Raw genomic sequence first — 25,622 nt, 5'->3', positions numbered from 1 at the left:
CACAATTTGAAAACAACTGTTGCAGCTGTTCCTTAATAGGAAACCTTTAAGATTAAAATAAATAAGTAATTCAATCTTTCTAGCAGCAGTATGGAAAATGTACCCAAGGGAGAAGTGACCACAAGACTTAACCAGGTAACTGTCACAGTAATTTAGGTGTACCAAGCGAGCAATGGAGGGCAAATTTTTGGAAGCTATTCAAGAAATAAGTGGATAGGGGCTTGGTGGCACTGATTTGAGGGGTAGGTGCTAAGAAAGAGGCCCAGGTTTCTGGCTTTAGGGACCAAGTGGCTGTCAGTTAAAGACGATTCCAAAGCCACTCTAAGTTACTTTTCTAACTGCAAAATTCATTGACTGTCTAAAAAACTCAACCCACTACTTCCTGGAACCTCATGTATGTCTGCAGGAAGAAGGGCTGGGTCAGAAAGGGCAAGAATCAGAAGTGGGTGAAAATGAATGCCTTTTTAGCCCAGAAGCCTCCTGTGATTTTGCCCTGTACTTCTTCCCTAGGGGAGAAAACCAAAACCAAACCCGTTGCCACAGAGTCAATTCTGACTCATAGCGACCCTACAGGACAGAGTAGAACTGCCCCATAGGGTTTCCAAAGCTGTAAATCTTTACTGAAGCAGTCTGCTACATCTTTCTCCCGCAAACCGCCCACCTTTCAGTTAGCAGCTGAGCGCTTAACCACTGTGCCACCAGAGCTCCTTCCCTTGGGGAGAGGAAACCTTAAGTCTTCCTTACACTTTGCTCCCAGGTGGCCAAGGGGAAGTCACTGCCTCAGGGTCTGATCTCCAGAGGAACTCTTCCCTGATGGCAGAAACCCCTTAAATTAACTGAGGCAGACAAGGATAAACTTTTTTAAAAATAAGCTGCAGTACGAAATTGAGAAACCCAAACACATACATATAAAGAAGAACAAAAGCATTGAAAGAGACATATATACGGCAAGATTCTTTACCTCCAGTTTGCAATTACCCTGTCAGGCTGTCCAACTCATGGGATTACAGGACAGAAACCCTGTGTCTTTGCCTGCCTCAGCACCAGACCAGGCTCGGGCTCGCTTATCGTCGGTATGGAACCGTCACGGAACGGAATGGGAGGCCTCCAGTACAGCTTCGGGAAAATATTTTTATTTTTGGCTGGGGGCATCCATGACTGGTGGGAGTGGTGTGAGGTGAGGCTCGGACTCGAGGTTCCTCGCACAGCGACGCCCCAAGCACACCCCCGCCCAGGTTGGGGGACATGAACCGCCTCTCAGGGCTCGGCCTCAGCAGCCTGTGGCGAGTCGTTATAGGTTCCGGTGGCAGATGCTTCGAACATCCACTAGGTGCGGTCCCAGCCACCCGCCCGTGCTCTGTCTCCCAGGCCGTTGCTGGGCGTGCGCTCCCGACTCGGGCGGCCCGGTGGCGACTCTTTATCCCGAAGAGGCGTCGGCATCTTCGCAGCCGGGCCTCATCTGCAGCCCCCTCCCCCGGACACCCAACACGAAGAGTCCGAGCGGCCGATCTAGGGTCCAGAAAAGGAGCTTTCTGCCCGGCTGAGGCCCCCGCCTATGAGGGCGGAAGTTGTAAGACTGACGTGTCCTGTGCTGTTCTTCTGAGAGCCAGGAGGACTCCCCGCCGGGGCCGGGGTATCCGAGGCTTGCGGGGCCCCAGGAGCTGGGCCGGGCTTCTGGCTGTAGAAAGCTTCATCGGAGAGCACTTGGCCGAGCCGAGTGCGGTGTCTCTTGTGAGGTGGCCGCAGCCGCTGCCATCAGGCACAGCAGCAGGCAACCCAGTGGAGGTCAGTTGTCAGGTCCTCTCCAACCCGCCTCTACCGCGCGGCTCGTTGGGGAGACCCCCGCAGGAGCCCAAAGGCAGCTACGGGGCCGGTAAGGCCGCTGGCGCCGCCTCGGCCAGCCCTTCCCGCGCGGTGAGGACTCCGGGGCTGCGGCGGGCAGGGGCCTGAGGCACGAGGTTGCGTGGCGTTGCCATGGGAACGGGCTGGGGCGCGCGGTTGAGGCCCCCGCGGGTGGGCCGCAGAAAGACAGAACACCGGGTGGAAAGGATAGAAGGACGCGATGTGGTGTGGGGTGTCGGGATATGGCTTCCGAAGAGAAGGTCGCAGAGGCCAGTGGGAGGAAGTGGAGCAAGTAAGTGTCAATTAGACGAACGTGACCTGGGTCGTCATGAGTTGATTTCCTGGTTTCCATAACCGCAGGACTACCCCAAACAGGTCCCGCTGCCTTAAGGATGACAATCTCAGGGCACCCTCGAAGTTGGAGCTGCCGGTGGTTGCCAGTCCTGCTGCTCCTGCTGCTGCGCACAAGCCGTGGGCCAGGGGTGGAAGGCGTGACACACTACAAGGCCGGCGACCCCGTCATTTTATATGTCAACAAAGTGGGACCCTACCATAACCCCCAGGAGACTTACCATTACTATCAGCTTCCGGTCTGCTGCCCTGAGAAGATTCGTCATAAAAGCCTTAGCCTGGGTGAAGTGCTGGATGGGGATCGCATGGCGGAGTCTTTGTATGAGATCCGCTTTCGGGAGAATGTGGAGAAGCGAATTCTGTGCCACATGCAGCTCAGTTCTGTACAGGTCAGCCTGTCCACGTGGCTGTCACTCAACCCTTCCCCCCTACCCCATCCCCCCAGGTGTTTCACACAGGTTTTCAGAGCGCATTTATGGTTTTCAGGTTACCTTTATGGAAATTATCTGACTTGATTCTAACTACAACCCTGAGTGTGGCAGGCAGGGCAGGTGGTATTATTCAAGTTCAGTTGAAAAACTGAGGTGTGGGAACTTAGAAGTGACCTTTTCAGGATTACATGGATAGTGAGTTGCAGAGCTGATACTAGAGCCCAGGGCTCCTGACTCCAAGCTTCTCTGTTGGTAATAAGGTCCCAACTATCACTCCTCCGTAGTTCTGTTTCCTTCCATACCCAACTCTCAGCTCTTTCTTGACTGGTCACTTTTTCTCTGTACTTAACCTTCCTCTGCCATGCTTCTTCTTTAACAAGTCTTATCTCAGGACAGTTTCCCTCAGTTCCCTCCAGATCTTCTTATACCTTGCCTCTCTTGCTCTTTTTGAGGAACTCCAACCCACTGGACCAAGTATGAGATGATGGGGCCTGATCCAGTGGTCCTCAAGGGGGATAATTTTGTCCCCCAAAGGACATTTGGCAATGTTTTAGAAGCATCTTTGTTACACTGGAGCGTGTTACTGGCATCTTGTGGGAAGAGGCCAGGGATGCACATCCTACAGTGGACAGGATAGCCCCCATGACAAAGAATTATCTAGTCCAAAATGTCAGTAGTGCCAAGCAACCTGGGGAAACCCTGCTCTAAACCTATCCCTGGGGAGGCCTTTTGTGACTGACTCCTGACTTACTCTTTGTAGGTAGAACAGCTGCGTCAGGCCATTGAGGAACTGTACTACTTTGAATTTGTGGTAGATGACTTGCCAATCCGTGGCTTTGTGGGCTACATGGAGGAGAGTGGCTTCCTGCCACACACCCACAAGATAGGACTCTGGACCCATTTGGACTTCCACCTAGAATTCCACAGGGATCAAATTATATTTGCCAATGTCTCAGTGCGGGACGTCAAGCCCCACAGCTTGGACGGGTTACAGCCTGACAACTTCCTAGGCCTCACCCACACTTACAGTGTGCACTGGTCAGAGACTTCAGTGGAGCATCGGAGTGACAGGCGCCGTGGTGATGATGGTGGTTTCTTTCCTCGAACACTGGAAATCCATTGGTTGTCCATCATCAACTCCATGGTGCTTGTGTTTTTACTGGTGGGTTTTGTGGCTGTCATTCTTATGCGCGTGCTTCGTAATGACCTGGCTCGGTACAACCTGGATGAGGAGACAACCTCTGGAGGCTCTGGTGATGACTTTGACCAGGGTGACAATGGCTGGAAAATTATCCATACAGATGTCTTCCGCTTTCCTCCATACCGTGGCCTGCTCTGTGCTGTGCTTGGCGTGGGTGCCCAGTTCCTGGCCCTTGGCACTGGTGAGGTGATAAGAATTAACCAGGGATTTCTCTCAAGGGGTAGAACTAGGTAGGTACCTTGTTCAGAAAAGGCCTGTGAATCTTCTCTTCTACCCAAGGTAAAGGGCAGACCTGAGGAATGGAGTGGCTCTAGTGAGGATGTGTATATTCTACTGTGGATTTTCTGGACAACAGAACTGGGGGAGATTGTTTTGCTGGAAGCCAGGGGTCTGGGATAAAGGGGGGTGATTACCCTGTGCTGGAAGAGGGATAGGTGAGACCTAACAGGCTTTCCACTACCACCCTGCAGGCATTATTGTCATGGCGCTGCTGGGCATGTTCAACGTGCATCGTCATGGGGCCATTAACTCAGCAGCCATCTTGTTGTATGCCCTGACCTGCTGCATCTCTGGCTATGTGTCCAGCCACTTCTACCGGCAGATTGGAGGCGAGCGTTGGGTGTGGAACATCATTCTCACCACCAGTCTCTTCTCTGGTGAGGACTTCCCTTTCTCCCTGGTGGGCCAGCCTGAACTTAGGAACTTGGAGTACGCCATGGAACCTGAGATAGAGTCAGAGTGAGGCTTTAAGGGAATGAAGATAGGCAAAAGAAACAGGGTAAGAAAACTGTCCAAAAGACAAGGATTTTTTTTTTTCTGAATAATTAAAAACTATTAAGCCCTTAAAATGACCTAGGCATTGTACCAAGCGCTCTACATTCCTTTATCACAGTAACTGTATGAAGTAGGTAATATTGTCCCCATTTTACAGATAAGGAGAATTAACTTTAGGCTGATGAAGTAACTTGCCCAAGATTATATTATACTCCTAAAAAGTAGTGAACCAGGTTTTAGGCCCAGGCAATTTGACTCCAGAGCCTGTATTCTCAACTACGACACTAAAATAACTCCCTTGAATTTATTGATACCTCCCCTTCTTTCTTTTCTTTTTTTTTTTTAATTTTGGAGGAGGGTAACCCCACTGCAGCCTTTCAAATCAACTTGTCCTTTCAAAGGCATTCAGAACCTGTCTTGTTCTCAATCCTAAGTGTCTGATTTATGTCCCATCACATTTATGTGAACCAGGACTTTCTGAAAACAGGGCCTTAATCCAATGGAATGTCTCTTGGTAGGAACCAAAAAAGGTCGGCAGTTTGAATCCACCAGCCGCTCCTTGGAAATCCTATTGGGTAGTTCTGCTCTGTCCTGTAGGGTCACTATGATTCGGAATCAACTTGACGGCAGTGGGTTTGGTGTTTTTTTTTTTTTTTTTGGAGGCAGGTGGGTTTTGTGTAACTCTTAGATCATTACGTAGCAGCTACCTTGAGCCTTGTTAATGACACTGGGTAGGGGAGAGGGTGTTGGTAAGACAGGGAACAAATGACTGTGGGACCTGGGCAGGTGTAGGTGAGGGCAGTGGGCTCTGCATGGACATCCAGGAGCTCAGGTTGCTTCATCCCTGTCCCCTTCCAGTTCAATCTGAGTGGGTCCCCCCAGGGATATAGCTCCTAGTGCTGACCCTCCCTCCGGGGACACATCCCTGCAGTGCCTTTCTTCCTGACATGGAGTGTGGTGAACTCGGTGCATTGGGCCAATGGTTCAACACAGGCGCTGCCAGCCACCACCATCCTGCTGCTTCTGACGGTTTGGCTGCTGGTGGGCTTTCCCCTCACTGTCATTGGAGGCATCTTCGGGAAGAACAACGCTAGCCCCTTTGATGCACCTTGTCGCACTAAGAACATCGCCCGAGAGATCCCACCCCAGCCCTGGTACAAGTCTACTGTCATCCACATGACGGTTGGAGGCTTCCTGCCTTTCAGGTATCCTCCCTTTATTCCATGGCCATCACTTTCAGGTCCCTGACCTTGACTTTTCCTTTCCCCACCCACCCTGTACCCTAACCCAATTCAGGGATGTCTGGTTTAGCTGTAACATTAAGAGGTCATTACATGGTTCCTCTTATCCCCAAGCAGGACTGAGCTTGAATCAGTTCAGATATGTGGGTGTCTCGCTTTTACAGGTCCCCAGAAGACACTGCTCCCTTCACCATCTTCCCGGTTTCTGCCTTTAGTGTCTATAAGCATCATGTGGGGCTTAAAGCCCATTATTCATTAATTACTCAATCACCTTGCTGGTACCTCTTTGTACCAGGCAGATAATACAGTGGAAAATATTCTTGAAATGAGAGCAGCTACTTATAAGCAAAAGAATTCCCTATGAAGCCAGGAAATCAAGGACAGGGAGTGGACCCACTTTACACAGTGACCCAGCAACATGGGAGGGTGGGACTGGATTTTGGCCACACCACTGTGCTGGCAGTGCACAGCCCTTTAATGTGTATCATTTCTTCTCTCTACAGTGCCATCTCTGTGGAGTTGTACTACATCTTTGCCACAGTCTGGGGTCGGGAGCAGTATACGCTGTACGGCATCCTCTTCTTTGTCTTCGCCATCCTGCTGAGTGTGGGGGCTTGCATCTCTATTGCGCTCACCTACTTCCAGTTGTCCGGAGAAGATTATCGCTGGTGGTGGCGATCTGTGCTGAGTGTTGGCTCCACTGGACTCTTCATCTTCCTCTACTCAGTTTTCTACTATGCCCGTCGCTCCAACATGTCAGGGACTGTACAGACAGTAGAGTTCTTCGGCTACTCCTTACTCACTGGTTATGTTTTTTTCCTCATGCTGGGCACTATCTCTTTTTTTTCTTCCCTAAAGTTCATCCGGTATATCTATGTTAACCTCAAGATGGACTGAGTTCTGGGTGGTAGAACTACTGCTCTTTTATCTTAAGCTCTTTCTTCATGCCCCATTGATCTCTCCTACTAGCTTCTCTTCTGATTGAGTGACTGAATTGTGATGGCATTGTTGCCTTCCCCTTTGCCCTCTCATCCTCTCTTTCCCAGAGAGCCTGGAAATTATACATATTATATGAGCAGTATATACTTGGACTTTTTAAGTTGCTTTTAGTTTTGGTTCCAATTTTTCTTTTTATAAATGTCAAAATAAAGTTTATTAAGAAAAAGAATCCTGTAGTTGGAGGGTTTGGTCTGGATACTGGCACTCGACTCCTGCTGTTACGGGCACGGTCCCCTAAAAAGCCAGGCCGGTCTCGGAATCCAGGAAACTAGAGTTCTCCAACAGGGCCTGGGAACTATCCGCTGCAGGAACTGACATAGTCAGGGTCCTGTTTCCGCGGCTCAGCAGCCGCTACCACCCTAACGGAAGGAGCGCAGCTGGAGTTCTTTCTGGAAGTGAGTTGAATCACCCCGGCGACGGGAGGGGCGCGAAGCAACGCCCTTTCCGCCGGAAGTGGATGTCAGCGCCTCCACGTGCTGCCTCTCCCTCCTCCCGGCCCAGTAGCGGCAGCTACCCTGCTGCCATGGAGCCTGCCGGCCTGGAGCAGATCCTACGGGAGCTACTACTGCCAAACACCGAGCGCATCCGCCGGGTACGGGGCAGGCGGGGCCGGGCCAGGGCAAGCGGGTGGTGGCAAGAAAGGCCCGACTCTGACCCCCAGCCTTCCCCCAGGCCACCGAGCAGCTCCAGATCGCTCTTCGGGACCCTGCCGCCCTGCCCTTGCTCTGCAACCTGCTGGCCTCGGCGGCCGACCCCCAGGTAAGGCCCCTGCCCCTTCCCGCTTCGCTTCCCAGAGTGCCACTGGTCAAACCGCAGCTCCCGCCCCCTGCAGCCCGCTCTGCGCCTTCCTGTCTGGACCCTCACTCCTGCTTCCTCGTCCTAGATTCGCCAGCTCGCGGCCGTGCTGACCCGCAGACGTCTGAACACTCGCTGGCGGCGGCTGGTGGCGGAGCCTCGGGAGAGGTGGGCTGGGCCTGGGGAGGGCGGGGCCGGGTTAATTTGACCCCTGCACAGGTCCAGAGTACTGAATAGTTGCCGCTTGTATTCCAGTCTCAAGTCCGCGGTCTTGACGTCCCTGCAGAGAGAAACGGAGTAAGTCCCTACCTATCTGCCTCCTCTCTGGATCTTAACCGACTCCAGGCTGAGATCCTCTCTGGGTTTCTGCCTTCCCTTCAGCTTCAAGCTGGGATTTGGGGGGCAACAACCTCTGTTCTAGACCGGGGGTCGAGCAAGGATTCTAAAGCTGTGTTAAAAACTAAAGTTCTTGAGAATAGGCTATGATGATCTACCAAACCTGAGTCAAAAGAATGGAATGGAAATTCAATCTGAGACTGAGCTAGCTCACCAGATTACACACTCCCAGAGCTCCTGGGCTCCCTCCAAACCACTGTCTCCTGTGTCCCAACTTGGCAAAGACCCTGTGCCCACATCTGGGGGGTTTCTCTCCTGGCTGCCCCAGGGAAGCTGGGCCAGCATGTGCGGAGGAGGGTATTGGAGGGGGATGTGGGAGGTCTCTCCTGTTTGCAGGCACTCTGTGAGACTCAGCCTGGCCCAGCTCACAGCCACCATTTTTCGGAAGGAAGGCCTGGAGGCCTGGCCTCAGCTCATGCAGCTTCTTCAGCACAGTACCCACAGCCCTCATGTCCCTGAGAGAGAGGTACCATTGCACGATGGTGGGAGGGAGAGACTGAAGGCTGGGTAAAGCATGTCAGCTTCTCCCTTCCATCCGCTACTCCTGGATAGATGGGACTTTTGTTGCTGAGTGTGGTGGTGACCTCCCGACCCGAAGCCTTCCGACCCTACCACCGGGAGCTTCTTCACCTTCTGAACGAGACCCTTGGTGCAGTGGGCAATCCTGGGCTGCTCTTCTACTCCCTGCGCACTCTGACCACCATGGCCACCTACCTTGGCACTGATGATGTGGTGAGATGTGGGTCTTCACCTTCCCCAGCTCTCCATCCTTGGGCTGTCATGCCCTCACTCTTGCAGGCTGCAGCGTTGCTTTACGTTCTTTTCCTGCTTTTTGTCCTTGTCTACCGAGAGGGGAGACTGGGTGGTTGGGCCTTGCTGGTGTGCCTGGGCTCCTCCTCATCAAGAATCCAGGCTGTGAGGAAGCTTCCAGCTTCTGGGACCTGATATGAGGCTGCACCATGGTTTCTGTGATTCGTCTCATCTTGTGTCTGTCCTCCAGCCTCTCGCGCGGATGTTGGTGCCGAAGCTCATCGTGGCTGTGCAGACTCTCATTCCCATAGATGAGGTGAGGACAGGTGGGCGGGGCTCTGTTTGAAGGAGAGTGAGGAGCACCCAGCCTGGTCCACTGAAGAAAAGCATGGTAATCCTGCGACTTCACCTTCTGTATGTCTGTCAGGCAAAGGCCTGTGAGTCCCTAGAGGCCCTGGATGAGCTCCTGGAGTCAGAGGTGCCCATTATCACCCCCCACCTCTCTGAGGTCCTCGCATTCTGCCTGGCGGTGAGACTGGGGTGGGCTTGCCCTTGCTGCATGTTCTGCTGGGAGTTTGCCTGTCTCTGATTCTTCTTAGTTTCTGGGCAGGTGGCTGGAAACACGGCCCTGGGTGATGCAGTACGTGTGCGTATTCTTTGCTGCCTCACTTTCTTGGTCAAAGTCAAGAGCAAGGTGAGTGCTCTCTGATGTACATCACCCCACCCCCATCTCCACTCTTAGTCTCACTCATGGGGTTTTTGTCCTCAGAGTATCTAAAGCACCATGGCTGAAATGATTAAGCTTTGGCCTCACTCCAGCTGGGAGATTGGGAATCTTTTGCAGGGCCCTTATGGCCTGGAAGGCTGGGTATTTTAGCGTGAGCCCATCTTGGGAGCAGATTCTTAGGGACACTCTTCTGTTCTCCGTCTCAAGGCCTTACTGAAGAATCGTCTGCTGCCACCCTTGCTGCACACCCTTTTCCCCATTATGGCTGCCGAGCCCCCCTTGGGCCAGTTGGATCCCGAGGACCAGGATTCGGAAGATGAAGAATTGGAGATTGGGTTGGTGGGAGAGACTCCCAAGCATTTTGCCGTACAGGTGGGACACAGGACAGGGCCATGGTGTGGGGTGTTAGATTGCTGTGGGAAGTTGGTGAGGCAGAAGTGGAGTCAAGAAAAATCCCCACCTTCTTTCTCAGGTCATGGACATGCTGGCACTACACCTGCCCCCCGAGAAGCTCTGTCTCCAGCTGGTAAGTGTGGCTTTGCCTTCTGGCACACCTATTTGCAGGTGCACCTAGTCCCTCAAGGCCAGGGATGTTTTGGCTCCGGTAGGTGTGAAGGGCCTGTTGCTGCAGGAATTGGCAGGCTCTTGCTGGGGTTTCAGGTAAGTGCCATGTGCCTCCCTAGATGCCCATGCTGGAAGAGGCCTTGCAGAGTGAGAGCCCATACCAGCGCAAGGCTGGGCTCCTGGTACTGGCCGTGCTGTCTGACGGAGCTGGCGACCACATCAGGCAGAGGTGTGTATTCCCCCACCCGGATGAGGGGGCCCATGGGGAGGAGGACCACACATCCTAGGGCAGTCCTGGTGTATACTTGTTCCAGCCTAATTATCAGTAGCGTTCCTGTCTACTCTCAAATGTGTTCTGATTTGGAAGATAAATTAGATAGTCACCTCAACCACAGGGGCCAAGGGATTGGTGCCCACCATCTGGTGACAGAGGAAGCTTTGGTTTTCCCAGGGGAAACAAAGAGAACAGGCCAGCCTGGGGCTCTTGGGTCCTGCCTCCTCCGACTCCGTCTTCTCATCCTGCTCCCATCCAGACTGCTGCCCCCACTGCTGCAGATCGTGTGCGAGGGCCTGGAGGACCCATCCCAAGTTGTGCGCAATGCTGCGTTGTTTGCCCTGGGCCAGTTTTCAGAGAACCTGCAGGTCAGCCAGGCTGAACGTGGGCAGCGGCCACCTCAGTCCCCGCCCATCCCCAGGACTGACCGTGCTGCCCTCAGCTTTCATTTCCTACTTAAACATCCTTCCTGGCTTGGCACTCAAGTGTGTACCCTATGGCTGAGCCTGACTTAGACCCTCTTTCTCCTTCCTTCAGCCCCATATCAGCAGCTATTCAGGACAGGTGATGCCGCTGCTTCTTGCCTACCTGAAGTCAGTGCCACTTGGACACGCACACCACCTAGCCAAGGCCTGCTATGCCCTGGAGAATTTTGTGGAGAACTTAGGTAGTGATGGGGGCGGAGGTTGGAAGGGGTTTGCTGCACCTTTGGCTGAAAAGGGGCAAGGTGTGCCACTCCCTGAATCGCTGCCTGCATTGGGGACAGAGGGTGGGGGTGGTTGTATGGCAGGGGCCACAACGAGGTCAGTCTGGAGGGAGTTGTGGGCATCAAGAAGAGAGAAAATCTGGGTTGGTTGTGAGAGGATCTCTCTCCCACAGGGCCCAAGGTGCAACCCTACCTTCCGGAACTTATGGATTGTATGCTGCAGCCTCTGAGGAACCCCAGCAGCCCCCGGGCCAAGGAGCTGGCTGTGAGCGCCCTGGGGGCCATTGGTGAGGAGAAGGAGGTGGGGCGCAAGGTTCATCTGGAGAGCCTGTGCAGATGGTCCTGGCCCCCCTCCAACACTAATTCTGTCTGTCCATCCTGCAGCCACAGCTGCCCAGGCCTCCCTGCTACCCTACTTCCCCACTATTGTGGAGCACCTGCAGGAGTTCCTCTTGACAGGCCACGAGGACCTTCAGCCTGTGCAGATCCAGAGCCTGGGTGAGTAAGGGCTTCTCGGCGGGTCCCAGTGCCAGGTAAGGGGATGCTCACCTGGTGTTCATAGAGCATGCCCCCAGCCAGTACAGGTGTTGTCCTTTCATCAAAGACGCTGTTCCTCTATGCTGTATCTCGAAGTAGGGTGGAATTTCTCTTTTTTCACGTGTGCTTTAGGTGACAGTTTACAGAGCAAATTAGTTTCTCATTAAACAGTTAATACACAAATTGTTTTGTGACATTGGTTGTCAACCCTGTGATGTGGCAGCACTCTCCCCTTCTTCACCCCAGGTTCTTTGTTTCCTTTCGTCCAGTTTTCCTGTTGATTCTGCCTTCTCCTCTTTGCTTTTGTTCTGGTGTGCCCATTTAGTCTCGTATACATGACTGAACTACAAAGCACATTCCTCACATGTGTTATTGTTCACTCTATAGACCTGTTTAATCTTTGGCTGAAGAGTGAACCTCAGGAGTGACTTCGGTACTGAGTTAAAAGGGTATCTGGGGGCCATACTCTTGGGTTTATCCAGTCTCTGTCAGACCAGTAAGTCTGATCTTTTTTTATGAATTTGAATTTTGTTCTACATTTTTCTCCCCCTCTGCCTGGGACCCTCTATTGTGATCCCTTTCAGAGTAGTCGCTTGTGGTAGCTGGGTACCATCTAGTTGTGCTGGACTCAGTCTGGTGGAGGCTGTGGTAGTTGTGGTCCATTAGTTCTTTGGACTAACCTTTTCCTTGTGTCTTTGGTTTTTTTCATTCTCCTTTGTTCCAGCCAGGATGGGGCCATTAGATCTATCTTAGATGGCCGCTTGCAGGCTTTTAAAACCCGAGACGCTACTCATCTCAGTTGGATGTAGATCATTTTCATTGTAAACTATGTTATGCCAGTTGAGCTAGCTGTTCCCTGAGACCCTGGTCCCCAGACCCCAGCCCTCAGCCCAGTAACTCGGTCCCTCAGGGAGTTAGGATGTGTCTGTGAAGTTTCTGTGACTTTGCCTTGGTCAAATTGTGTTGTCTTACCTTTCATTAAAGTTATCACTTACCTATTGTCTAGTTAGTGTTTTCCTCTCCCCACCCCTCCCCTCCCTTGTAACCATTAAAGATCATTCTTTTTGTGTGTAAACTTTTTCTTGAGTTTTTATAATACTAGTCTCATACAGTATTTGTCCTTTTGTGATGGACTTATTTCACTCAGCATAATGTCTTCCGTATTCATCTATGTTGTAAGGTGTTTTACAGTTTCGTCATTGTTCTTTATGGTTGCATAGTATTCCATTTTGTGTATGTACCATAGTTTATTCATCTGTTGATGGGCACTTAGGTGGTTTCCATCTTTTTGCTACTGTGAATAATGCTGCTGTGAACATGGTTGTGTGCATATGTCTATTCATGTGACAGCTCTTATTTCTGTAGGATACATTCCTACAAGTCGTATTGCTGGATTGTATGGTATTTCTATTTCGAGCTTTTTAAGGAAGTGCCATATCGTTTTCCAAAATGGTCGTACCATTTTGCATTCCCACCAGCAGTGCATAAGAGTGCTAATCTCCCTGCAACCTCTCCAACGTTTGTTATTTTCTGTTTTTTTGATTCGTGCCAGTAATGTCGAGGTGAAATGGTATCTCATTGTAGTTCTGATTTGCATTTCTGTAATGGCTGATGATCGCGAGCATTCCCTCATGTGTCTGTAGCCACCTGAATATCTTCTTAGGTGAAGTGTCTGTTCATATCCTTTACTCATTTTTTGATTGGATTATTTGTTTTTTTGTTGTAGAGGTGTTGGATTTTCCTATACGTTTTAGAGATTAGGCCTTTGTCAGATACGTCATAGCCAAAAATTTTTTAGGGTGGAATTTCTGAATCTCCCCAGCTGCCAACTCTGGTCCCCAGGTCTTGGCCCTGCCCACCTCCAGCCCAGCAGCACACCCCAGTGTTAACCAAGCCCTTGCCCCACAGAGACGCTGGGGGTGCTGGCACGAGCAGTGGGGGAGCCCATGAGGCCCCTGGCTGAGGAGTGCTGCCAGCTGGGGCTGGGCCTATGTGACCAGGTAGACGATCCTGATTTGCGGCGCTGCACGTGAGTGACCCCTGACTCTACTCCAAATGCCCACCCGCCCCCGCCCCACCGGGGTCCCAGTCTTCTGTTTCTGGACCATAGCCAGGTTTCCCCGGGCTCCCCCACCCTGTCTGCTATAGCTGACAGAACTGTACAGCCTCCACCTGCCTCCACCAGGTACAGCCTGTTTGCAGCCTTATCAGGGCTGTTGGGGGAGGGCCTGGCCCCCTACCTGCCACAAATCACCACGCTCATGCTGTTGTCACTGCGCTCCACTGAGGGCATTGTGGTGAGCTGGGGCAGTGGGTGGCTGGGTTGTTGGGCAGGGCCAGCCTGGGATGGGCCTGTCTCCTGGGCCCAGCTGAGCTCAAGTCCCTTCTGTACCTTCTACGTCCAGCCTCAGTATGACGGCAGCAGCTCCTTCCTTCTGTTTGACGATGAGAGTGATGGGGAGGAGGAGGAGGAGCTCATGGACGAAGACGTGGAAGAGGAGGAGGACTCAGAGATCTCAGGGTGCGGAGGGGTGCTACGCTGGTCAGAGGAATCAAGACTGATTTTGGATGAAGACCCAGTGCCTGATGACCACTGCCTTCCTACCTTACTCACAGGTACAGCGTGGAGAATGCCTACTTTGATGAGAAGGAAGATACCTGTGCAGCCCTGGGGGAGATCTCTGTGAACACCAGGTGAGCATTGTCCCTTCTCTGGCCTTGGGAACCCACCTAGGAGCCCCTTCCCCATGACTGTGTGTGTCCACAGTGTGGCCTTCCTTCCCTACATGGAGAGTGTCTTTGAAGAAGTATTCAAGCTGCTGGAGGTGAGTGGGCCAGTGGGCAGGGGTGGGTGGGGTCTGCGGGCTAGGGACCCTGGCTTCACCCTGCACACAGCAGGTATGCTCTGCTACCTCCCTCATCCCATAGTGCCCTCACCTGAATGTGCGGAAAGCGGCACATGAGGCCCTGGGTCAGTTCTGCTGTGCGCTGCACAAAGCCTGTCAAAGTTGCTCCTCGGAACCCACCTCTGCTGGTGAGAAGGGGTGGCTAGGCCCAGGCTGGGGGCTGTGGAAGCATGTGGGACAGGGCTGGCCAGGGCTTCAGCCAGTGATGTCTTCAGCTCTGCAGGTTGTCCTGGCCCGGGTGGTGTCATCTTACATGCAGGCGATCAGTGGGGAGCGGGAGCGCCAGGTGGTGATGTCCATACTGGAGGCGCTGACGAGTGTGCTGCGCAGCTGTGGGACCCTTGTGCTGCAGCCCCCTGGGCGCCTTGCTGAGCTCTGTAGTGTGCTCAAAGCCGTGCTGCAGAGGAAGGTGAGCAAGGCAGGTGGGCTGAGGGAGAGGAACTACCCTGGCTCCAGGTGGGGGCATTCAGAGGCTGCAAGTCCAGCGCCCCACCCCATGGAAAGGAGAAGGCAGGAGAGCTGGGCTGAGCTGAGCTACCTCTGCCCACAGACAGCCTGCCAGGACACTGATGAGGTGGAAGAAGAGAAGGAGGACCAGGTGAGAGCTACGGGTGAAAACTCTGGGGACTAGGCAGCCAGGTTAGTTTTCACGGGGGTAGGGGTGGACAGTGCAGTTGGGCTTGGCCTTAGGGGAGTCCGAGCCGCTAAAAGAGACGGGTGAGGGCTCAGAATGACTTAACTCTGATCCCACCAAGCCAGTGGGAGTTAATAGAAGGAGAGCAGTTTGCACTGGGGCATCTGGGGAAGGCTTCCTAGAGGTGGGGGTCCTGGGAAGGCCTGGAATGATGGGTGGGAGTGGGATGGCCAGGAGAAGAAGCTGGGATATGGGAAAGCCCTGCCTGGGAGGGCTGGGTCCTGTCAACCACGGGCAGCAACCTGGGGGCACCTGGGGCCAGTGGTGGAGTGTGGTCGGAAGGTGCTCAGTCATGGAGCTGGCCCTGGAGCTCAGCCCCCAACCTGGCTCCACAGGCTGAATATGACACCATGTTGTTAGAGCACGCTGGAGAGGCCATCCCTGCCCTGGCAGCTGCGGCTGGGGGAGACGCCTTTGCCCCCTTCTTTGCTGGCTTTTTGCCGTTATTGCTATGCAAGACAGTGAGTGCTCCGTCTGCTGACTCTGAAACCCATTCCTCCCCTGTGCCCAACCCCCTATGTTTGTCCAAGTCCCAGGCTGACTTGCACTCCTTACCCACCCTCACCAGAAACAGGGCTGTACAGTGGCAGAGAAGTCTTTTGCAATGGGGACACTGGCAGAGTCCATTCAGGGACTGGGTGCCGCCTCAGCTCAGTTTGTCTCTCGGCTGCTCCCCGTGCTGTTGAGCACCACACGGGAGGCAGACCCCGAGGTGCGGAGCAATGCCATCTTTGGGCTGGGAGTGCTGGCAGAGCATGGGGGCCGCCCTGCCCAGGAGTATCCTCAGCTTGCAGGAGGGGCTGAGGATGGGGCTGCAGGCTGCCACTGGGGCTCAGGGATGGGAGAGGTCTGCCTGTGTGTGCCCGTTCCTGCACTGCGGGTCTGGGGTTGGGAGAAGTCTGCCTGTGTATGCCTGTTCCTACCCTGTGGGCCTGGGGATGGGAGAGGTCTGCCTTTGTGGCCCATTCTTGCACTACCGGCCCGGGGATGGGAGAGGTCTGCCTGTATATGTGTGCCTGTTCCTTGACTGTGGACCAGACACTTCCCCAAGCTCCTGGGGCTCCTGTTGCCCCTCTTAGCACGGGAGCGCCATGATCGTGTCCGTGACAACATCTGTGGGGCCCTTGCCCGCCTGCTGATGGCCAGTCCCACAAGGAAACCGGAGCCCCAGGTGAGGGGTGGGAGCATTAGGCAGGGCCAGGAAGGATGGGGCGGGGAGCAGGGCAGATGGGCCTGAGGCATCTGTGTGTCCAGGTGCTGGCTGCCCTGCTGCATGCCCTACCACTGAAGGAGGACTTGGAGGAGTGGGTCACCATTGGGCATCTCTTCAGCTTTCTCTACCAGAGCAGCCCTAACCAGGTAACAGTGGTGCTGGGTGGCTGCAGCTTCCACAGGCCCTCAGAGGAAACGTGATGCTCTGGTCTCAGACGCAGAGTTGGCGCCAGTTGTAGCTGACACAGAATGACAATTTAAGCTGTCATTAGACACTCTTCCATATTCACCATGTTCTCATTTGTCTATCACCCGCAAGAGTTGGCAGCCAGTTCTGTAATGGGAGAGGAGGGGCTTCCTCTCCACGGAGCATTTTTCCTCAGGCAGGTGCCATCCTTTCTGGCCATTTCTACCATCTGGCCTGCCTCAGAAGTTGTAGTTTTCCTAGGCTGCTTTCTTAGACCAGGGCTTGTTCAGCTGTACTCCGTGGAGCTCTGGGTACCTCTGGTCCACCCCACCATATGTTTCAGTCAGAGCTCTGCTCTCTGGGTGAGATTTTGTCTGTACCACTAGGTTTGGACTTACGTCCCACTGTTCCTGTGTCTGTCCTTTGTCTTGCCCCTTTAAAGACTAGTGTGTTGTTGGAGCTACTGGGTGGGTGGGCTTTTGGTCTTGAGGCCATAACTTCAGTTACCTTTGGTCACATCCCCTGTCCCTTCCAAGAAAACTGTATTATCACCATGTCCCACTGGCCCTTCTCATATTGTTTTGCTGCCTGTGAATCAGTGTATCAGGCTCAAGCAGCCCTAGTGGGAGACTCTACCTCCCTGTGGTGTCTACCCTAGCCCTGCCTTCCAGTCCGTCTGGGAGAGGTAGCACTGCCTCTGGAACCTCTGTCCCCACTCCCTTGCCCAGTCCTAAGGCTCAGGAGTACTACTGCCCAAGTCTGCCATTCTTTCCCACAGGTTGTTGATGTGGCTCCTGAGCTGTTGCGCATCTGCAGCCTGGTTCTGGCTGACGTCAAGATCCCAGCAGGTGAGTGTGGCAGGCGGGGCTTGGGGAGGTGGGGAGCAGCAGGCCCAGAGGGCCTGAGAGCAAGGGGTTAGGTGTTGGTCCTCTGAGACCTCTCCCTCTGCTCTCTCTACCCAGAGGCCAAGTCCGCACTGCTGCTTCTCCTGACCTTCCTGGCCGAACAGCACGCTGACAGCTTCCAGACAGCCTTGGGCTCGCTGCCTGGTAACAAGGCTCAGGAGCTCCAGACCATTCTGAGCTTCACCTAGACTGTGGGCTGTGGCCAGGCCAGAAGAATAGAGCAGCCCAAGCCTCAAGACCACTTTTCAGCCTAGTTCCAGCTTGCACCTTACCAAAGATTCTGCACCTCATGCCCACTGGGAGTCTCAGCCCTGTTTGCTACCTTACAGGGGTGTCCCTGGGGGTGGACTTGTTATACTGTGGGACAACACAAATGGAGTCTTGACATCATGCTGTAATAAAGGCAGTCTTCTGCTTGCACAGTAGCTCTGAGGGCAGGAAGGATGGAGATGCGCATTCAGAAAGGAGGCAGGTAGGGCCCAGTAAGGCAGGACATGGTTTAATGTAGCCGGTTTCTTGGCAGCTTTGTAAATGGGCTCTAACCACTGTAGAATCGGGGTCCTGGCTTGATCAAGAGGCGCCCATATGGCTTCTCTTGTTCCACACGAAGAATCTGCTGTGCTGAGAGCACTGGGCAGGAGGGGAGGCAAGGGCAAGGTCAGGGCACTCTGTCCCTGCCCCACTTTGGTCCCTACAGCAGCCTCTGGCCCATGTGTCCCCCACCCTACACGTGTACACACATACATGCACACACAAGTCCCCACGCTCACCCAGGAGCAGGTAGAAAACCCGGGCTGCTGTCCTGCGGGGACTGAGAGGTGACACCAGGCTGCTGAAGTCGGGCTCCCGGTTGGCCTGCAGCTCCAGTGCCACAGCCCTGTAGGGATCAGGAACCATTAACTGAGGCCACAGCCCAGGTCCATCGCAGGGAGGCACCCCCTTCCTAGTACCTGTGCACAGCCTCCAGTGAAAGAAGCTCAGGCTCTGGGGGCAGCTCCAGAGGCATCTCCACAGGCACCTCAGGGATTTCGGGCAACACAGGCTCTGGTCGCTCTGCCTCAGCCCAGGCCCTAGGAGAACATGGGAGCCAGGTAGAGAGGAGGGAGGGTGGCACCCATAATGGTGACAAGGGGCATAACCATCCCAGCATTTCCCCACCTGGCCAGTGCTGCGAACCCAAATGGACAGAGCCTGGCTGCTTACCACCGCTCTTCGGGCGGGATGAGGCTGATGCGGGACTCCTCCTCAGCAGCTTCTATGGAGAGCTCTGTTGGGGGGAGGGAAAAGTGCTGGGGGGTGGGGTTCTGCTTGGATCTGAGCAGTTGGGACCTTGGGGCCACCTGGTCCAACTGGAAGCCAGAGCGGTGAAGTGACTTGTTAGAGCTTCAGGTGGGAGAACTGAGAAGACCCCAGTTCGAGTTTCCTTATGTTACAATGCCTTGCTCTAATAAACACAATGTCAGCAGGCTGGAAATCAGTTTCCTGGGACAGTGCTCAGTGATGGTCTCCACTGCCCCTCTTCTCCAGGGCTTACCCTTCCCTCAGCCTTACCTAAAGACAGCATGAGGGGACCACTGGGCTCCTGGGCCTCCCTCAGGACCTGGGGACGGCAGAGAGAGAACTAAGGCACCAAGTATCACAGAAGCCCTGGCTCTGGGGACCTGGCACATGCCCCCTTCCTGCTGCCCAGGACCAGGGTATTGGGCCTCAGAAGGTGCAAGACTAGTGAGCTTGCTTCCATGGCTGGGAGCTCAGAGCAGAGCAGAGCGTAGGGTCTTCAGGAAGGAGTGAGGGTGCAGTTACCTCAATATCACTCAGAGCTTCAGTCTTTCTCCTTTCCACCTCAGCTGCTGCCTCCCTTTCAGCAGCCTCCTCTTCAGGCTCCCGGGGTGGCCTGCGTCTGAGCACTCTTGGGGGCAGCTGGGCACAGCGGGTCCAGAAAGCTAGTAGTTCTGGGGGTAGCCAGTCAGCTGGCGATAAGGGGCAGTGGGATCAGGGCTCCAGGGATGAGAAACACCAGGAGGTGAGGAATATGGGTTCAGAGGGTCCTCAGTATCCAACCCCCACTCTTCTTACGGTGAGTCGGAGTTCGGAACAGCTCGGCAGGGCTCATGGTCGTCCTCTTAGGAGGCTGCACCATGGGCTGTGGGGTGGGAGGCCAGAAACCCACTTATGAGGGAACCACTCCTCTCTACCCTCAATCCACCTCTGTCATTATTCCAGGGGCCTCTGACCTACTGCCTCTTTCAGGCTCACACCCTTGCTTGCACCTATCATGACTAAGAGTAGGACTTTTTAATCTGGTGCCCATGGATGTGCTCGGCAAGATCACTAAAAGAGCATGGAGAATTGTGGGTGTACAAACCCACATCACCTACCTACACTTACAGGGGATGGAGCCGAGTTTTCCATCAAATTTCCAGTGCTCCCCCAGGCCTTCCCGGTCCCCTCGTCCCTCATCCTTCCACAGGGCCGGCACTCACACATTCCCAGCAGTGGGCTTTGGTTTGCAGTTGTTCCTGGAATTTCTGCCGGGAGATCTGAGTCTCCTTGTCCCAGAACAATAACGGGCGGCGACGGCGGCGCCGAGCAGGTGGGATCCCAGGAGGTGGGGAGACTGGGGGTCTCTTCCGCTGAGTGGGGAGGGAAGGTGAGGTGGAGGCAAAGCTGCCCACTACTTCTTTTCCTGTCATCCTGGTGGACTGCAAACAGCCCCAAGTGCCCACACGTACAGGTGCCCTGGGAAGGGCTGGGGCAGGGCCTTCGCAGCGGTGCAGCCCATAGGCTGCATGTGGTACCCATCTGGGCAGGGAGTGAGCAGGCGCTGGATAAAATGAGGGATTGGCAAAGAGCACCTCTCACTAATTTGCGCAAAAGTCCCATGTAGCAGTTGTCTGGGCTTGGGGAAGCACCTCTGGAAGGAGGGCAAAGAGAAGGAGGCTGGGAAGGGACACTACTCACCTCTGGACTGGGTGGGGCTGGCAGACGCAGCTCCTGGGGAGGGGTCACCTCTGCAACAACACCTTAGGTCCCAGCTCTGTCCCACAGGCCCCTTCACCCTTGCAGCCACCCAGGCAAGAAGCTGGAGGGCCCTCCCTTAAGCAAGTTGGAACACAGGGCCCCTATCTGCAGCAGTTGTGCAGGTGCTCTGAGGAGAGCCCGGGCACAGTGGGCACTCACCAGTGACCAGAGCCCCGGGCTCCCAGGGTGCCAGCTTCAGCTCCTCAGGGACCAGGGCCTGGCCTGGAAGTAGCTCTTCTGCCCCTTCCACCCTGAGGGGAAAGGGACAAGAAAAATCAGGACACCCACCCACAGCACTGGCCCCTGCCTGGCCCAGGGTTTCCCGCCCTTACTGTGCAGGCACTGGAGGCGAGAGCGGGGGAACTGTGATTTCACCCTCTGGGGCCCGGGGCTCCTCCTTGAACTCTGCAGAGAGAGGACCAGGGCTTAGGAGAAGAGCAGAGACGAGACTGGACACTGCCCAGTCCTAGACCGCCCATGCCAGGGGCCTAACCTTCCAGCGCCGGGCGCGCCCTACGCCTCCAGAGAAGCCTGGCACGCAGACGCTCTTCTAACAAGATGGCTTCATCTTCCTCAGCCATCAGCAGGTCAAGCTCTTGGCGGCTGACCTCAGCGAGGTCTCGTTCATCCTGTTGGGAGAAGGATAGCAAGGGGAGGGGACTTGATCCCATTTCTGAAAAAGGCAAGCGGATCCAGGAGGGCCCAAGGCATGCTACAGGGCCAGGAGGAAGCCCATTGGGTGCTCTAGCGCCAGGCAGGGAGTGCAGAAATGGAGATGGAGAAGGCAGGACTCTGGGGACAGAGAGAAGTAGATGTAGCGGGGACTGGGCTGTCAGAAGCAGGACTCTGGGGACAGAGAGAAGTAGATGTAGCGGGGACTGGGCTGTCAGAAGCAGGACTTGGGCGACAGGCTGTACATGCGGGGGACCACTCACCTCGATCTGCAGTATTTGTATGGGCTCTGCCTCCGGGAGGGTGATGGCCTCAGGAGAGAGCACAATACCCAACATCCTGTCTGGAGGGTCAGAGGAGTCACACTAACTCTTCTGCTCCTTTCCAGGACCCCACATCCATGCAATGAGGCAAAAGCAGGGACTCTGGCATAAAGTCAACCTGTGTTCTAGTCAGGCCCATGCCAGTCTCTAGCAATCTGACCCCGGGAACAGTGCTTAACAACTGTTAGCCTCACTTTCCTCATCTGTAAAATGGGGATAAAAATTCAGACCTCATAAGACTCTTGTGAAGCAGTGGTGAGTTTACACACATAAAGTGCCCCTTCAGGGAAAGCTCGAAGATAGTCATTTTCTCAGCTCTTGGGCCTTATGTCTCTCACCAGAAAGAAGGTTCTCTGTGCTCACCTGGCTTCCTAGGCTCTATAGGGACTTCAGGAGGGATCTCCTCAAGAACTCTCTCTGGGATTGCAGCCTCTAAGAGGTGTCGAATCTTTGGGAAGGGATTGGGGACAAAAGACAGGATTCAGCATCTGCCCCCTGCCTTTCTACTTTCACAACCTTAAATATTCAGACAGTAGACAGTAATACTCTTTTATGTCTAATTCTCGTGGCATTAACATCAATCAGCCACTCCCCATCTTGTCTCTTTTCCTTCCTTCTCGGCCCCCCCCATCATTTGGGTTTTGTCTATCTATGCAACAAGCACTGCACCCTTATGTCAAGTGTCATGGGGGACAGAGGTGAACAGAAAAGACTCTTGACCTTGTGGAGTATACGGTCTAGCAGGGAGTCAGGTTTGTATACAACCCCAACAAGAGTCAACACAAAAGGTAAAACACGGCTCTGATAATGCCTGGGGAACCCTGGTGGCATAATGGTTAAGAGCTCAGCTGCTAACCAAAAGGTCAGCAGTTCAAATCCACCACCCACTCCTTGGAAACCCTATGGGGCAGTTCTACGTTGTCCTATAGGGTCGCTATGAGTCAGAACTGACTCAACAGCACCTAAGAACAACAACAATGCCTGGAGTTCCGGAACGCATTTGGTTCCTGCTGGGGGTGGGATAAAAGCATGAAAAAGGGCAGCATGTGAACCAGGTCTGTATGGACATGTACGATGTGACTAGTAGAGCATGCGGGATGACCATTTGAGCTAGGGGGGAAAATGTGAATGTGGGGCCTAGGGGACAGACTGGTGTTTGGAAGCCCCGGATATCCAGAGGACGTGTTGAGAGATGTCTAGAGAAGGCTAGCTCCAGACCAGGGTATGGAGAGCCCCAAATGCTATTATTGATTGCGGTTGGGAGCCACTGGAGGTATATTCAAAGGGACGGGGTGACATTATCTAAGCTGTGGAGGGGTGTGGAGAATCATTTGGAGGAGGACACGGGTAGAGAAGCCCCATGCAGAGAGATGATGAGGGCCTGGATTAGGGTCTTGGCAGCGGGAGCAGTGTGGAGATGAGCAGGGACAGGAGCTACCTCCTGTGGAGAGACCATCCTGGCAGGTTGGCCTGAATGGATAAGTGCAGGGGGCTTTACCCGAACGGGCCCACCGTCTCCTGTGGGGGAGAGCTACAGCAGGCCCCCTCCCCCTAAACTATTGCCAGACTGGCACAGAGATAGCCCTCCCCTTCTGCATTGTCACTTCATGAGTTTGAGGTGTTCTAGGAGACTGAGCCCTACCTGAGGGATCTCAAAGGGGCTGGGAAGTCGGGGATCCACAGACATCATCCCAAAAAAGGGGTCAGGAGCATCTTCCAGGGTTTCCATCATGGCCAGGCGGCTAGGCAGCAGCAGGCTGGGTCTGGAGGAGAGAGTGGGCTGTGAAGGACTGAGGCAGAGGCCAAGCATGTGGGCTTGCCACCAAAGGCTGGGTGGTCTCCGTCCCAGGGGGACACTCACAGGTCAAGCTCTACCATATCAATGCGGATCTGCAGCTGAGCACGATGCAGGCGCTCCAGGATGTGCTGGATGTCTTCTGTGGGCAGGGAGGGTCAGCGCCAGGAGCCAGGCAGCCCAGGGCCCCTCTGCTCTGTCCCATCTCCTGGGCTTCCCGCCTTACCCACGAGGTACTGGCATTGTTGGCAGTAGACCCGGATCACACCTATCTGGAGCTGGGCTGAGAGATAGAGGGAGAAGCGGGGCCGCGGCAGGCCGGGCTGTGGGGGCTCCGCTCGAACCATCACGTAATTGAGGATTTCCTCACTAGGAGGGGTTTCACATAACGGAGGATTTCCTTGCTGCTCATCGCTGCACAGAGGACCAGCCCCACAGCCTTGCCCACCCCAGCCATTCCCTGACCCACTCAGGCACCAGGCCTCTCCTCCCTTCTCTGGGCCTTACCAGGTCTTCACCACGTTCACCTTCAGGTATTCCCGCTTCACCAAGCGGCTGCCGCGGGTAGCTGCCAGCCTGGAGTGGGGTAGGGTCGGGGGAGCGTCAGAATGAGATTCCTGGCACCCCTTTCGGAGGGCTCCCACCCCGGTCCCGCGTTTACCAGATGGTGGAGAAGCAGCCCGTGTGCCGCTGAAGCACGTTGGGGTAGTAGAACATCTTTCTTCTGTGGTTTCACCCTTATCTCCACCAATCCTCCGTTCGGATCTCAATCCGAATTCTTTAGGGCTCGGGCTTTCCCAAAGCCGTCGGAGAGACGGATTTGGACAAGCGGCGCTCAGGGTGGACCCAGAAAACCAAGTAAATGAACTGATAAACAATCTGCGGATAAACAATTGAGATAAATAGATACACAGACTCGATACTTAGGAGTGGGGAATGCCCCTCTCCGTGGCCCTGAGTGGGTTCGCACTCCATGTGGGTACTTTGAACTTACTTACTGGACCTTTCCGGGTTGGGTGCCAGGCTGGAGACGCTGGGCTCCCCAAGGGCTGAGCCCCAGCCCAGGTCCCAAGGGAGAACGGGTGTCCTCCGCAGTAGACCTTCCTTCCCAGCCTCTGGAGATGCCGAGTTCCTGTCTTTGCACGCAACGTAGGCACCTGCAGTCTCCGTCCTGGGACGCCCCCTTGCAGGACTAGATCCCGCCTCAGGGAGTGAGCGCTCAGGTGCTCTGCATCTCGCTTCTTATTTGAGGGCGGACACCCTCAGAACAGCCAATGGGGAGCAGGAGTTGGGTTGGCCGCGAAGCAGCCTGCTGGGGTTCGAGGCCACGTGGGTCGCTGGAGACAGCAGCGAACCAATCGGAAGAACCTGCGCGCTGCCGGGGCCATTGTGAGGTGTCCTGACCAATGGGCTTTCCTCCTTGCCTCCAGTAACAAGCATTTCTCCGAGGTGCTACCCCGCTGACCAATGTGCAGGGAGCAAATCCCAGCCTCTCCGCCGCAGGGGGCCTGGTAACAACAGCAGTTCAGCAGGGGTGGTCGGGGTCATGTAGGGGGCAACCGCCCTGACCCTGTTCAGCGGGCCAAGATGTAAGGCGCCTGACCTGGGGTTGGACCCTGCCCTTCCCGCCAAATTCTATCAGGCAGTAATTAATTGTCTGACTTTGTGCCCAGCCCATTGCCTGTGGTGTGCTGGGGAGGTAGAAACGGTGTGAGATAGACTCGGCAAGGCACAGGTCAATGGGGAAGTCAGATCGCACATGAAGCAGCCAGAGAACTTGCAGGGTTGTAGGCGTGCCCCATCCGGTCATTCTGAGTTGTGAATGTTCTTCTGGCTGAAATAGACTGTCCTTGAATTCAGGGCATAGCTGTCAGCCTACAAAAGCTATTCATTTGTCTCATTCTTTGTGTGAAATTAAGTTGTGTGGTTGCACTGCAGTTACAAACCCCCTCATCCCCATGCCTCCTGCCTCTGCACAGTCATTTTTTTGGCTAGAATGCCCTTCCCCACTTTGACTCCAGAAGACCTTGTGCTCTTTGTTGCAGCTGAGCTGACCCTATCTTGTCCTCCTTCCATCTGGGAGCTCTTGAGTTCAGGGGTCCTGTCTTTCTCAGCCAATACCTGGCACCTAGCTCAGTAAATATTTGTCAAATGAACATGTAGTTGCCCTAAACTTACAGCCACAGAATGTCAAAGCTGAAAGGGATTTAGAAATCATCTAGTCCAAGCCCTGCCTTTTCAGAGGAGAAAACAGGCCCACACAGACCCTCCCAAACCACACAGCTCCTTAGTGAGAGTCTGGTTGTGAACTCCGCTCTC

General features: G+C 54.4%; 3 protein-coding genes across 5 annotated transcripts; 2 read left to right on the top strand and 1 right to left on the bottom strand.

Annotated features, from left to right (window-relative positions):
• Nucleotides 1-1,095: 1,095 nt before the first annotated feature.
• TM9SF1 (transmembrane 9 superfamily member 1) lies at nucleotides 1,096-7,008 on the top strand. 3 transcript variants are annotated; one of them, XM_004390512.2, is made up of 6 exons: nucleotides 1,530-1,914; nucleotides 2,218-2,582; nucleotides 3,385-4,006; nucleotides 4,296-4,481; nucleotides 5,531-5,804; nucleotides 6,344-7,008. In XM_004390512.2, the coding sequence occupies exons 2-6, from the start codon at nucleotides 2,235-2,237 to the stop codon at nucleotides 6,735-6,737; spliced, it is 1,824 nt and encodes a 607-aa protein (XP_004390569.1). In that variant the 5' UTR covers nucleotides 1,530-1,914; nucleotides 2,218-2,234; the 3' UTR covers nucleotides 6,738-7,008. The 3 variants fall into 3 exon arrangements, with proteins under 3 accessions (XP_023581144.1, XP_004390569.1, XP_023581145.1); XM_023725377.1 differs by having other exon boundaries at nucleotides 1,663-1,785; XM_023725376.1 differs by lacking the exon at nucleotides 2,218-2,582 and having other exon boundaries at nucleotides 1,096-1,914.
• A 286-nt stretch (nucleotides 7,009-7,294) lies between these two features.
• Nucleotides 7,295-18,220, top strand: IPO4 (importin 4). Its single transcript, XM_004390510.3, has 30 exons — nucleotides 7,295-7,431; nucleotides 7,512-7,598; nucleotides 7,723-7,802; nucleotides 7,890-7,931; nucleotides 8,367-8,496; nucleotides 8,583-8,762; nucleotides 9,031-9,096; nucleotides 9,208-9,309; nucleotides 9,391-9,474; nucleotides 9,715-9,879; nucleotides 9,980-10,033; nucleotides 10,191-10,300; nucleotides 10,605-10,713; nucleotides 10,883-11,012; nucleotides 11,225-11,338; nucleotides 11,436-11,549; nucleotides 13,497-13,617; nucleotides 13,774-13,885; nucleotides 13,994-14,109; nucleotides 14,205-14,282; nucleotides 14,356-14,413; nucleotides 14,517-14,622; nucleotides 14,710-14,903; nucleotides 15,045-15,092; nucleotides 15,524-15,649; nucleotides 15,757-15,965; nucleotides 16,227-16,359; nucleotides 16,443-16,547; nucleotides 17,366-17,435; nucleotides 17,550-18,220. The coding sequence occupies exons 1-30, from the start codon at nucleotides 7,297-7,299 to the stop codon at nucleotides 17,678-17,680; spliced, it is 3,309 nt and encodes a 1,102-aa protein (XP_004390567.1). The 5' UTR covers nucleotides 7,295-7,296; the 3' UTR covers nucleotides 17,681-18,220.
• Nucleotides 18,031-24,432, bottom strand: REC8 (REC8 meiotic recombination protein). The gene is made up of 19 exons (XM_012559761.2): nucleotides 23,965-24,432; nucleotides 23,811-23,879; nucleotides 23,530-23,672; nucleotides 23,370-23,445; nucleotides 23,151-23,271; nucleotides 21,872-21,956; nucleotides 21,449-21,528; nucleotides 21,058-21,142; nucleotides 20,846-20,876; nucleotides 20,673-20,764; nucleotides 20,454-20,503; nucleotides 19,976-20,125; nucleotides 19,569-19,635; nucleotides 19,296-19,462; nucleotides 19,044-19,092; nucleotides 18,696-18,759; nucleotides 18,443-18,562; nucleotides 18,263-18,369; nucleotides 18,031-18,122 (listed from the first exon to the last, which is right to left on the bottom strand). Exons 1-19 carry the CDS (start codon nucleotides 24,018-24,020, stop codon nucleotides 18,031-18,033), a joined length of 1,704 nt encoding a protein of 567 aa, XP_012415215.1. The 5' UTR covers nucleotides 24,021-24,432.
• Between the last annotated feature and the right edge of the window lie 1,190 nt (nucleotides 24,433-25,622).

This window comes from Trichechus manatus, unplaced genomic scaffold (assembly GCF_000243295.1).
Source record: "Trichechus manatus latirostris isolate Lorelei unplaced genomic scaffold, TriManLat1.0 scaffold00305, whole genome shotgun sequence".
In the NCBI taxonomy this organism is placed as follows: Eukaryota; Metazoa; Chordata; class Mammalia; order Sirenia; family Trichechidae; genus Trichechus; species Trichechus manatus.
Note: the sequence above shows the minus strand (reverse complement) of the source record. Positions and strands in the feature narration are given on the sequence as shown.

Bases quoted from the DNA above. Each gene is read 5' to 3' on its own strand.
- TM9SF1 (XM_023725376.1), top strand. From the start codon at position 1,246: ATGAACCGCCTCTCAGGGCTCGGCCTCAGCAGCCTGTGGCGAGTCGTT. The intron at 1,915-3,384 runs GTGAGGACTCCG...TACTCTTTGTAG, and splicing joins CGGCCAGCCCTTCCCGCGCG to GTAGAACAGCTGCGTCAGGC. The intron at 4,007-4,295 runs GTGAGGTGATAA...ACCACCCTGCAG, and splicing joins GTTCCTGGCCCTTGGCACTG to GCATTATTGTCATGGCGCTG.
- IPO4 (XM_004390510.3), top strand. From the start codon at position 7,297: ATGTCAGCGCCTCCACGTGCTGCCTCTCCCTCCTCCCGGCCCAGTAGC. The intron at 8,497-8,582 runs GTACCATTGCAC...ACTCCTGGATAG, and splicing joins CTCATGTCCCTGAGAGAGAG to ATGGGACTTTTGTTGCTGAG. The intron at 17,436-17,549 runs GTGAGTGTGGCA...CTCTCTACCCAG, and splicing joins TGACGTCAAGATCCCAGCAG to AGGCCAAGTCCGCACTGCTG.
- REC8 (XM_012559761.2), bottom strand. From the start codon at position 24,020: ATGTTCTACTACCCCAACGTGCTTCAGCGGCACACGGGCTGCTTCTCC. The intron at 23,880-23,964 runs GTAAACGCGGGA...ACCCCACTCCAG, and splicing joins GGCTGCTTCTCCACCATCTG to GCTGGCAGCTACCCGCGGCA. The intron at 20,877-21,057 runs GTCTGCGTGCCA...GTGAAATCACAG, and splicing joins AGCCATCTTGTTAGAAGAGC to TTCCCCCGCTCTCGCCTCCA.